General features: G+C 43.0%; 1 protein-coding gene across 1 annotated transcript; it reads left to right on the forward strand.

Annotated features, from left to right (window-relative positions):
* The first annotated feature begins 998 nt into the window (after window positions 1-998).
* fam167ab (family with sequence similarity 167 member Ab) lies at window positions 999-12,414 on the forward strand. The gene is made up of 4 exons (XM_036984570.2): window positions 999-1,214; window positions 8,496-9,048; window positions 9,803-10,249; window positions 12,110-12,414. The coding sequence occupies exons 2-4, from the start codon at window positions 8,980-8,982 to the stop codon at window positions 12,371-12,373; spliced, it is 780 nt and encodes a 259-aa protein (XP_036840465.1). The 5' UTR covers window positions 999-1,214; window positions 8,496-8,979; the 3' UTR covers window positions 12,374-12,414.
* The last annotated feature ends 859 nt before the right edge of the window (window positions 12,415-13,273 follow it).

Below are 13,273 nucleotides of genomic sequence, written 5' to 3' on the forward strand. Positions count from 1 at the left end.
GTAATGATGAGTTTATGGCATTATCATTGGGTCCTAGCCTCCACAAACAGCTCCAAAAACTGCCAGAAGAGGAAGCAGAAGGAGCAGTTCGACCTTTATCTCTCAGTACATCTCTAACGGTCTTGTTGATGGTATCACGTTAACTTATATACTATAATAACGTATATACTATAGTAACGTATATACTTTAGTAACCTATATACCATAATAACATATATACTATAGTAACGTATTTACTTTAGTAACTTATATACCATAATAACATATATACTATAGTAATTTATACTATAATAACATAAATACTATAATAACATATACTATATTAACGTAACTATGATAGCATAAACTACAATAACATACATCTATTATAACTTAAATATAATAACATATACTAACATATATATATATATATATATATATATATACAAAAAAATACCTTTATTTAAGGAAACATTTCTGTAACTTAATGTTTTTGTTGACATAGTTGTTCAAAGTGTCTATTTCACCCTATTTGTATGTGTACCCCTTTGTAAAAACAGTAGTGTTTCTGTTGTTGAATTAAATAAAACAAAGTAATCTACATATTTTGCTTCTGTCACAGTTGCTTCCGCGTTGGCTCCATCGCAGCCGGGGGTCACGGGGCTAACGGTCTCAATGGCGCCCTAGTCCTATGGGTCCTGGTCAAAAGCAGTGCACTATAAAGGGAATATGGCGCCATTTGGGAGACCAGGAGGCCGAGACTTGACTGGCATTCCCGAGGCGTCTCCTGGCAACCTCGGTCTCCTGACTCAACTGTTTTTGCCCCTATGCTCCCCAACGAGTGATGGGCATTCCGAGTAATTTTGGTGAGTCGGCTCAATTGGCTCGGTTCACGTAAAGTAGCCGGCTCATTTGGCTCCAAACCGAAAAACGTTGTTTTGAGCTTAAAAAGGAGTAGCAGTATGCAAATAAGCGAGACAAATGAACGGCTCTTTCACCGATGAGATTCGGTTCCCGACGTTGAACAAAAAGATTCATTCAAAAAGAGCCGTTCGCTCGTGAACGACCCATCACTATCCCCTACATTTAAACAAGTGGACTGAATTTGGACTGAAATAACTGTTACTTATATCACTGATAGCGGGTGTACGCAAGCTGCTCTTCAATGAATTGCCTTTAATCAGGGATGGACTGGATTTAATCCGATCGCGCAATAGGTTACGAGAACGATCCAGGTAAATGTGCGCCATGCATGCGTCTGATTTAGTTTGGTAATAGGGGATTCCTACACTGCTTTACATTCTATTACATTCAGGCCTACACAAGAGAAAAATACTTGAGCATGATGTATTTTAGCCGTAGAAAAAGCTATACGGCGATAGAACAGCGCAACATGTAACATTATTGGTGTATCCAATGAATTGGAATATCACATTGCGCATTTCAATAAATGTATCATCTTCAATCTCTGAAGTCATTCAGTCATTCAAACGTCATAATATACTACTGCGTAACGCAGCACAGTGCTGTAAGGGCTAATCTAAAAAAAAACATTTTAAAAAGGGTTTCTCCCCGGAAAATGAAATGCCAGAAGCTGCCATGAGAATTTCGACGCGGTTGAAATATTAACTCGGACTATATGCGTAGCCTAATGTCTGGCCTTTTCTCACGGTAGCTCTAATGACGGGTAAACGCTTTGTAGATACAGTTTACATATTCAGAACAGGCTTCGATCTTACTGCAATGTTGTTGCAAAAGAGGATACAGCCTAATGCAAATAAATAGAGGGCACAGTGCACGCATTGTTTCGTATTTATTTAGCGCACATTATTTTATCACAGTTCCTTGTTGATCAATATAATATCTCTATAGCCTTCTGTATGATCAATAGTGATATTTATGTGTGTGTGTGTGTGTGTGTGTGTGTGTGTGTGTGTGTGTGTGTGTGTGAGAGAGAGACAATGCACATGTTTTCTGAACAACAGTCTCAGTCAAGATATTCCATGCAGCACGTAGTCATGACTACAAGAGTGAACATTAAAAGTTCAGCAGTATCCTGATTAAGAAAAGTTTTTTTGTCTACAAAAGAGTCAGATCTGAATAAAGATGAGAAAAAAAAAACGGAATTCTATGTTACTGGACTGGGCTGAATCACCAAACACTAAATGTCATGTTACTGGACTGAATCACCAAACACTAAATGTCATGTTACTGAACCACCAAACACTAAATGTCATGTTACTGAACCACCAAACACTAAATGTCATGTTACTGGACTGAATCACCAAACACTAAATGTTATGTTACTGGGCTGAATCACCAAACACTAAATGTCCTGTTACTGGACTGAATCACCAAACACTAAATGTCATGTTACTGAACCACCAAACACTAAATGTCATGTTACTGGACTGGACTGAATCACCAAACACTAAATGTCATGTTACTGAACTGAACTGAATCACCAAACACTAAATGTCATGTTACTGAACTGAATCACCAAACACTAAATGTCATGTTACTGAACTGAATCACCAAACACTAAATGTCATGTTACTGAACCACCAAACACTAAATGTCATGTTACTGAACCACCAAACACTAAATGTCATGTTACTGGACTGAATCACCAAACACTAAATGTCATGTTACTGAACTGAATCACCAAACACTAAATGTCATGTTACTGAACCACCAAACACTAAATGTCATGTTACTGGACTGAATCACCAAACACTAAATGTCATGTTACTGAACTGAATCACCAAACACTAAATGTCCTGTTACTGAACTGAATCACCAAACACTAAATGTCCTGTTACTGAACTGAATCACCAAACACTAAATGTCCTGTTACTGAACCACCAAACACTAAATGTCATGTTACTGGACTGAATCACCAAACACTAAATGTCATGTTACTGAACTGAATCACCAAACACTAAATGTCATGTTACTGAACTGAATCACCAAACACTAAATGTCATGTTACTGAACCACCAAACACTAAATGTCATGTTACTGAACCACCAAACACTAAATGTCATGTTACTGAACCACCAAACACTAAATGTCATGTTACTGAACTGAATCACCAAACACTAAATATCATGTTACTGAACCACCAAACACTAAACGTCATGTTACTGGACTGGACTGAGTCACCACCCACTGAACAGAGTGCCCCATGGTGAAGGTGGGGTTATGGTATCGGCAGGCATAACCTACGGACAACGAACACAATTGCATTTTATCGATGGCAATTTTAATGCACAGAGTTACTGTGACAAGATCCTGAGGCCCATTGTTGTGCCATTCATCCACCTTCATCACCTCATGTTTCAGCATGATAATGCACGGCCCCAATTCCTGGAGGCTGAAAATGTCTCAGTTCTTCCATGGTCTGCATACTCACCAGACATGTCACCCATTGAGCATGTTTGGGATGCTCTGGATCGATGTATACGACAGCGTGTTCCAGTTCCCACCAATATCCAGCAACTTCTCACACCCATTGAAGAGGAGTGGGACAACATTCCACAGGCCACAATCAACAGCCTGATCAACTCCATGTGAAGGAGATGTGTCACATTGCATGACGCAAATGGTGGTCACACCATATACGGACTGGTTTTCTGATCTACGCGCACTACCTTTAAAAAAATAATCACGTGAAATCAATGTATTAGGGACTAATGAATTTATTTCAATTGACTAATATCCATATATGAAATATAACTCAGTAAAATATTTAAAAATCGTTACATATTGCGTTTATATTTTGTTGTTCAGTGTTATAAGACAAGAGAGAGGAGAGGTGTGTTTGGCAGGACTGCTGATCTCTGTAAGATCATTGGTCGATGCGTTGTATTACTTAAGGTTGGAGAGATTAGGTCTGGGGCATGTATCAACCGTCTCAGAGTAGGAGTGCTGACATAGGATGTATTAATTAAGGTTGGAGAGATTAGGTCTGGGGCATGTATCAACCGTCTCAGAGTAGGAGTGCTGACATAGGATGTATTAATTAAGGTTGGAGAGATTAGGTCTGGGGCATGTATCAACCGTCTCAGAGTAGGAGTGCTGACATAGGATGTATTAATTAAGGTTGGAGAGATTAGGTCTGGGGCATGTATCAACCGTCTCAGAGTAGGAGTGCTGACATAGGATGTATTAATTAAGGTTGGAGAGATTAGGTCTGGGGCATGTATCAACCGTCTCAGAGTAGGAGTACTGACATAGGATGTATTAATTAAGGTTGGAGAGATTAGGTCTGGGGCATGTATCAACCGTCTCAGAGTAGGAGTGCTGACATAGGATGTATTAATTAAGGTTGGAGAGATTAGGTCTGGGGCATGTATCAACCGTCTCAGAGTAGGAGTGCTGACAGGATGTATTAATTAAGGTTGGAGAGATTAGGTCTGGGGCATGTATCAACCATCTCAGAGTAGGAGTGCTGATCTCTGTAAGATCATTGGTCGATGTGTTGTATTAATTAAGGTTGGAGAGATTAGGTCTGGGGCATGTATCAACCGTCTCAGAGTAGGAGTGCTGACATAGGATGTATTAATTAAGGTTGGAGAGATTAGGTCTGGGGCATGTATCAACCGTCTCAGAGTAGGAGTGCTGACATAGGATGTATTAATTAAGGTTGGAGAGATTAGGTCTGGGGCATGTATCAACCGTCTCAGAGTAGGAGTGCTGACATAGGATGTATTAATTAAGGTTGGAGAGATTAGGTCTGGGGCATGTATCAACCGTCTCAGAGTAGGAGTGCTGACATAGGATGTATTAATTAAGGTTGGAGAGATTAGGTCTGGGGCATGTATCAACCGTCTCAGAGTAGGAGTACTGACATAGGATGTATTAATTAAGGTTGGAGAGATTAGGTCTGGGGCATGTATCAACCGTCTCAGAGTAGGAGTGCTGACATAGGATGTATTAATTAAGGTTGGAGAGATTAGGTCTGGGGCATGTATCAACCGTCTCAGAGTAGGAGTGCTGACAGGATGTATTAATTAAGGTTGGAGAGATTAGGTCTGGGGCATGTATCAACCATCTCAGAGTAGGAGTGCTGATCTCTGTAAGATCATTGGTCGATGTGTTGTATTAATTAAGGTTGGAGAGATTAGGTCTGGGGCATGTATCAACCGTCTCAGAGTAGGAGTGCTGACATAGGATGACATTTCTACCACATTGTTGAATACTTGTTTCTGATTGGTTTGAAAGGCATGCTAGGTTGTGCTTTATTTCTCTGTAATGCACGGCAACAACCAACAGCTATGAAGAGGTTCCCAACCAAACCATATCGGTAGTTAGTTCTATTTGCACGGTTGTTATACAACAAAAACATTTGTTACTGATTCTACAACGTTTGTCATTGGCTTGATGGTTATTCTAGTCTGTATTGTAACAGTGGTTTCTCTAAACCTCTCCTCGGGGACCTCCATCTTGTTCAAAGGATTTGATTTGATCCAGAGCTAAACACACCTGATTCAACATGAATCAGAATGGATTCAACATGAATCAGAATAGAGTCAACATGAATCAGAATGGAGTCAACATGAATCAGAATGGTTTCAACATGAATCAGAATTGTTTCAACATGAATCAGAATGGTTTCAACATGAATCAGAATGGTTTCAACATGAATCAGAATGGATTCAACATGAATCAGAATGGATTCAACATGAATCAGAATGGAGTCAACATGAATCAGAATGGTTTCAACATGAATCAGAATGGTTTCAACATGGATCAGAATGGATTCAACATGAATCAGAATGGAGTCAACATGAATCAGAATGGAGTCAACATGAATCAGAATGGTTTCAACATGAATCAGAATGGAGTCAACATGAATCAGAATGGTTTCAACATGAATCAGAATGGTTTCAACATGAATCAGAATGGATTCAACATGAATCAGAATGGAGTCAACATGAATCAGAATGGATTCAACATGAATCAGAATGGAGTCAACATGAATCAGAATGGAGTCAACATGAATCAGAATGGAGTCAACATGAATCAGAATGGTTTCAACATGAATCAGAATGGTTTCAACATGAATCAGAATGGTTTCAACATGAATCAGAATGGTTTCAACATGAATCAGAATGGATTCAACATGAATCAGAATGGAGTCAACATGAATCAGAATGGATTCAACATGAATCAGAATGGAGTCAACATGAATCAGAATGGAGTCAACATGAATCAGAATGGAGTCAACATGAATCAGAATGGTTTCAACATGAATCAGAATGGTTTCAACATGAATCAGAATGGTTTCAACATGAATCAGAATGGATTCAACATGAATCAGAATGGTTTCAACATGAATCAGAATGGTTTCAACATGAATCAGAATGGATTCAACATGAATCCGATTGGATTCAACATGAATCAGAATGGATTCAACATGAATCAGAATGGATTCAACATGAATCAGAATGGAGTCAACATGAATCAGAATGGAGTCAACATGAATCAGAATGGATTCAACCTGAATCAGAATTGATTCAACATTAATCAGAATGAATTCAACATGAATCAGAATGGATTCAACATGAATCAGAATGGATTCAACATGAATCAGAATTAATTCAAGATGTTAATTCATTATGAATGAATTTATTATGAAGCCATTGAAAAGATGACTCCAGTGAGCTAGTTCAGAGCTATAACATTTGAGAACAGAGGTTTGAGAACCCCTGCATTCTAATCAAATCAAACTTTATTTATACAGAACATTTCAGACATGGAACACAGCACAATGTGCTTCACAGGAAAAAACTATGAAAATATTAACTGAAATATTTACTACACAACATGAGGATAAAAAATGAATTATATTATCCATTATGACAACTGTCTTAGTTACTATGGATTTTAATGTAAATGTACATTATGTGTGATAGGCAGGGCAGTGATCAATGACCTGATAGAAATTAAACCAAGGGCATGTTTCATGTCAGACAGTACCTGTATACTGTACGGCTGCATTCCAAACGGTTCCCTGTTACCTGTATACTGTACGTCTGCATTCCAAACGGTTTCCTGTTACCTGTATACTGTACGGCTGCATTCCAAACGGTTTCCTGTTACCTATATACTGTACGGCTGCATTCCAAACAGTACTGCTGCATTCCAAACGGTTCCCTGTTACCTATATACTGTACGGCTGCATTCCAAACGGTTCCCTGTTACCTATATACTGTACGGCTGCATTCCAAACGGTTTCCTGTTACCTATATACTGTACGGCTGCATTCCAAACGGTTTCCTGTTACCTATATACTGTACGGCTGCATTCCAAACAGTTTCCTGTTACCTATATACTGTACGGCTGCATTCCAAACGGTTCCCTGTTACCTATATACTGTACGGCTGCATTCCAAACGGTTTCCTGTTACCTATATACTGTACGGCTGCATTCCAAACGGTTCCCTGTTACCTGTATACTGTACGGCTGCATTCCAAACGGTTTCCTGTTACCTATATACTGTACGGCTGCATTCCAAACGGTTTCCTGTTACCTGTATACTGTACGGCTGCATTCCAAACGGTTTCCTGTTACCTATATACTGTACAGCTGCATTCCAAACGGTTCCCTGTTACCTATATACTGTACGGCTGCATTCCAAACGGTTTCCTGTTACCTATATACTGTACGGCTGCATTCCAAACGGTTCCCTGTTACCTATATACTGTACGGCTGCATTCCAAACGGTTTCCTGTTACCTATATACTGTACGGCTGCATTCCAAACGGTTCCCTGTTACCTATATACTGTACGGCTGCATTCCAAACGGTTCCCTGTTACCTATATACTGTACGGCTGCATTCCAAACAGTACTGCTGCATTCCAAACGGTTCCCTGTTACCTATATACTGTACGGCTGCATTCCAAACGGTTTCCTGTTACCTATATACTGTACGGCTGCATTCCAAACGGTTCCCTGTTACCTATATACTGTACGGCTGCATTCCAAACGGTTCCCTGTTACCTAAATACTGTACGGCTGCATTCCAAACGGTTCCCTGTTACCTATATACTGTACGGCTGCATTCCAAACGGTTCCCTGTTACCTAAATACTGTACGGCTGCATTCCAAACGGTTTCCTGTTACCTATATACTGTACGGCTGCATTCCAAACGGTTCCCTGTTACCTGTATACTGTACGGCTGCATTCCAAACGGTTTCCTGTTACCTATATACTGTACGGCTGCATTCCAAACAGTACTGCTGCATTCCAAACGGTTCCCTGTTACCTTCACAGTGCACCACGTATGACTAGGGAATAGTAGGGCGCAATTTGGGACACAGAAGCCTGTATAAAACTCCCACGTCAACAGACAGTGGGAACTAAGGCTGACCTGAATCATTTTAGGCAAGTCATTTCTGATTTGCTCAGACCAGAGAAGCTTCAATCTGATTTACTCAGCAAGTGTGGGGGGAAAAAAACATTATATTTGACCTCATTGTTTTCTCTGTTCGTGTCTTTGATTCGTAGACACAAGAGGACGTCTCATCCTCATCCCAGACTGGAAACACCAAGGATACACAGAGGAAGCTTTGAAGAGGGAGCTCTCAATGAAGGAGGCTTTTTTCAAAGTTACTTAAATCCTAATCTGGATTACCTCTGTCTTTGTGCTGTCCTCATAAAGAAACCATCAGAGCCAGTCAGAATGGTGACGCAAGATCTAGAACTTCCTTCTCACACCCACAGAGAATGGTCTATTACATTGAATTAAACCACAGCACAAAGGGCCATAACCACCATTTTACAGGATAGAGCTACAACAATCTAGAACACAGGTAGAACAAAGAATTGTTCTAATCTATTCTGACAAGATCTACAACCACCCGCTCACAAACACAAGTCAGAGCGACGGAGGGCCCGGTGAAGAGTACATCATACTGCGACCAACTTCTCTTGACTACTTCCACTAGTTTGATTCTGGTAGCCAGGTGTGGTTCTTATTCCCGGGGTTGTCATGGAAGCAGGCTCCACCCCCAGGATCAAGGTGTATAGTGCCTGGGACCAGGTGGAGGAGACAGACCAGGTGAGAAACAATCTGTCCCTCATGACCACACCCGGTATACTGCCAAAAGAGAATGGGCCTCCCATCTGTGCCTGGTTTCTCTATAGGTTTCTTCCTTCTAGGGAGTTCTTCCCCAATAGCCTCGCGAGCCACACTGATCTTCTAGGGAGTACTTCCCCAATAGCCTCGCGAGCCACACTGATCTTCTAGGGAGTTTTTCCCCAATAGCCTCGTGAGCCACACTGATCTTCTAGGGAGTTTTTCCCAATAGCCTCGCGAGCCACACTGATCTTCTAGGGAGTTCTTCCCCAATAGCCTCGCGAGCCACACTGATCTTCTAGGGAGTTTTTCCCAATAGCCTCACGAGCCACACTGATCTTCTAGGGAGTTTTTCCCCAATAGCCTCGCGAGCCACACTGATCTTCTAGGGAGTTCTTCCCCAATAGCCTCGCGAGCCACACTGATCTTCTAGGGAGTTTTTCCCCAATAGCCTCGCGAGCCACACTGATCTTCTAGGGAGTTTTTCCCCAATAGCCTCGCGAGCCACACTGATCTTCTAGGGAGTTTTTCCCTAATAGCCTCGCGAGCCACACTGATCTTGCGAGCTTCATACATGTAACACATTTATGTCAGCTCGCGACATTAGTGTGGCTCGCGAGGCTAGTTTCTCCGACATGTGTTTCTACTTTGGGGTCTAGGCCGGGTTACTGTAAAGCACCATTTTCTGAATTAAAAACAGGCTTAATAAAAAACATTTGTTTGATTGATTGACCAGGTGGAGGAGGAGGAGGAGGAGAAGGTGGGTTCGGCTTCAGAAGACCATATGATGAACCTCAAGGCCCTGGCGCAGAAGCTGAGGCTGGAAACACGGAGGCTGTCCTACCTCGAGTGGAAGGCCCGTTTAGAGGCCCATAGCACCAAAACCCTGATTGTACCACAGCAGAGCACCAGGGACTTAGTGGAGCCAGAAGAACAACGGGTAGTGCCCCAGAGTGAGGGCAGGTCAGACAGTGAGAGCACCAAATGTCTGGCTGAACCACAGCTACAGCAGGAGCTCCACGCAGAGCAACAAGAGGAGCAGGAGAAGGCCAAACGACAACCGGGGGAACCCAGAGAGAGCCTCCTGGCCTCGGGTTTGACCTGGCAGCACAGCCTGCCCTCTGGAGTGCCGAGGAGATTTAAGAACATCGATGAGGCTGTGGGGTGGCTCAGGAAAGAACTGGTGAGAGCAACAGAAGTATTGGTGACTGTTTCTTGGTTCAGTGCTCTATCTCCAATACAACTGAATTCAAGTGAGAGTGGCTTCCTGTCAAAGCTAGGGAGAGGGGGTTCCTGTCAATGCTAGGGAGAGGGGGTTCCTGTCAATGTTAAGGAGAGGGGCTTCCTGTCAGTGCTAGGGAGAGGGGGTTCCTGTCAATGTTAGGGAGATGGGCTTCCTGTCAATGTTAGGGAGAGGGGCTTCCTGTCAGTGCTAGGGAGAGGGGGTTCCTGTCAATGTTAGGGAGATGGGCTTCCTGTCAATGCTAGGGAGAGGGGTTTCCTGTCAATGCTAGGGAGAGGGGGTTCCTGTCAATGCTAGGGAGAGGGGCTTCCTGTCAATGCTAGGGAGAGGGGCTTCCTGCCAATGAGAGTTTAAAAATCCAGTCAAACTTTCTCAAAATTCCAAGGTTTTCCAGAAATCCTGATTGTAGAATACCGAAGATCAATATCAAGATCAATATCAGGATGTAATAAGCAGCATGAAATCCAGAATCCTCCAACCAGGATTTCTGGAAAAGTTGGGAATTTGGGGAAATTAACCACCCTTGGTGGTTAAGGCCAGACTACACCCTTGGTGGTTAAGGCCAGACTACACCCTTGGTGGTTAAGGCCAGACTACACCCTTGGTGGTTAAGGCCAGACTACACCCTCTGTTGTTAAGGCCAGACTACACCCTCTGTTGTTAAGGCCAGACTACACCCTCTGTTGTTAAGGCCAGACTACACCCTCTGTGGTTAAGGCCAGACTACACCCTCTGTTGTTAAGGCCAGACTACACCCTTGGTGGTTAAGGCCAGACTACACCCTCTGTTGTTAAGGCCAGACTACACCCTCTGTGGTTAAGGCCAGACTACACCCTCTGTTGTTAAGGCCAGACTACACCCTCTGTTGTGAAGGCCAGACTACACCCTCTGTGGTTAAGGCCAGACTACACCCTCTGTTGTTAAGGCCAGACTACACCCTCTGTTGTTAAGGCCAGACTACACCCTCTGTTGTTAAGGCCAGACTACACCCTCTGTTGTTAAGGCCAGACTACACCCTCTGTTGTTAAGGCCAGACTACACCTTCTGTGGTTAAGGCCAGACTACACCCCTGTTGTTAAGGCCAGACTACACCCTCTGTTGTTAAGGCCAGACTACACCCTCTGTTGTTAAGGCCAGACTACACCCTCTGTGGTTAAGGCCAGACTACACCCTCTGTGGTTAAGGCCAGACTACACCCTCTGTGGTTAAGGCCAGACTACACCCTCTGTGGTTAAGGCCAGACTACACCTTCTGTGGTTAAGGCCAGACTACACCCTCTGTGGTTAAGGCCAGACTACACTCTCTGTGGTTAAGGCCAGACTACACACCTGTGGTTAAGGACAGACTACACCCTCTGTTGTTAAGGCCAGACTACACCCCTGTGGTTAAGGCCAGACTACACACCTGTGGTTAAGGCCAGACTACACCCTCTGTGGTTAAGGCCAGACTACACCCTCTGTTGTTAAGGCCAGACTACACCCTCTGTTGTTAAGGCCAGACTACACCCTCTGTTGTTAAGGCCAGACTACACCCTCTGTTGTTAAGGCCAGACTACACCTAGGGCTGTTGCGGTGACCATATTACCGACACACTGGCGTTAACATCTACTGTCAACATTAGAAACAAACTATTAAATCCGGACAATGTTTCTACGTTCACAGAGACTTTTCTACGTTCACAGTAAACTTTGCATCTGTCGGCTCAATCGGAAATTAACGTTAAAATGTCATTAGCATTACAATGCAGATCTTCCACGGTCAGTTTCTAATCTATCCCTAAATCTCTATCCCCTCCCTCCAGAATGAAATGCCTCTCCAGGACCAGCAGTTGGCCCATCAGCTGATGCGCCTCCATAGCGACATCAACAAACTGAAGATCGAGCAGACGTGTCACCAGCACCGCCGCATGCTCAACGATGCCACCTACGGGCTGGAGGAGAGAGATGAGTTGAGCGACCTGCTCTTTGACTCCCCCGTCACCCCCGGGTTCGGACTCTCCACCCCGCTGAGACTCATAGGGGTCACCAAGATGAACATAAACTCTCGACGCTTTTCCCTCTGCTAGAAGGAGAGAGAGAGAGAGAGAGAGAGAGAGAGAGAGAGAGAGAGAGATGCTAGCCACATCTCTGCTAGTAGTGCCAGATTAGGATGGCAATATTCCGGAAGCTTTCTTAACATTTTATTTTCTTCTGATACTGGAAATCTACAAACCAGGATTGTTTTCTATGTCAGTGGGAGGAGCATGTAGTTTGTTTACTATGTCAGTGGGAGGAGCATATAGTTTGTTTTCTATGTCAGTGGGAGGAGCATATAGTTTGTTTTCTATGTCAGTGGGAGGAGCATATAGTTTGTTTTCTATGTCAGTGGGAGGAGCATGTAGTTTGTTTTCTATGTCAGTGGGAGGAGCATATCGTTTGTTTACTATGTCAGTGGGAGGAGTATGTAGTTTGTTTTCTATGTCAGTGGGAGGAGCATGTAGATTGTGTTCTATGTCAGTGGGAGGAGCATATAGTTTGTTTACTATGTCAGTGGGAGGAGCATATAGTTTGTTTACTATGTCAGTGGGAGGAGCATATCGTTTGTTTACTATGTCAGTGGGAGGAGCATATAGTTTGTTTACTATGTCAGCGGGAGGAGCATATAGTTTGTTTACTATGTCAGTGGGAGGAGTATATAGTTTGTTTACTATGTCAGTGGGAGGAGCATGTAGATGGTTTCCAGAAATCATATCAGATGATGTAAATCCCCCCAACAATGAAGCAGCTACAAATCCTCCTCTTAACATCAGGCTTAACAAGGCTTTTCCTGAAACTGAACCTGACTATTAGCTATGATGGCACTTTTAAAGCGTTCTGATCTGGTCCTAGGCTGGTGTTCCACATTCTGATCCGGTCCTAGGCCGGGATTCCACATTCTGATCCGGTCCTAGGCCGGGATTCCACATTCTGATCCGGTCCTAGGCCGG

Source organism: Oncorhynchus mykiss, chromosome 8 (assembly GCF_057628025.1).
Source record: "Oncorhynchus mykiss isolate SJ-2025 chromosome 8, ASM5762802v1, whole genome shotgun sequence".
NCBI lineage: Eukaryota > Metazoa > Chordata > Actinopteri > Salmoniformes > Salmonidae > Oncorhynchus > Oncorhynchus mykiss.

What these genes read in the sequence shown, in the direction of transcription:
- fam167ab (XM_036984570.2), top strand. Translation starts at nt 8,980, where the DNA reads ATGGAAGCAGGCTCCACCCCCAGGATCAAGGTGTATAGTGCCTGGGAC. An exon ending in AGGTGGAGGAGACAGACCAG is followed by an intron (nt 9,049 to 9,802) that starts GTGAGAAACAAT and finishes TTGATTGACCAG; the next exon opens with GTGGAGGAGGAGGAGGAGGA. An exon ending in GGTGGCTCAGGAAAGAACTG is followed by an intron (nt 10,250 to 12,109) that starts GTGAGAGCAACA and finishes CCCTCCCTCCAG; the next exon opens with AATGAAATGCCTCTCCAGGA.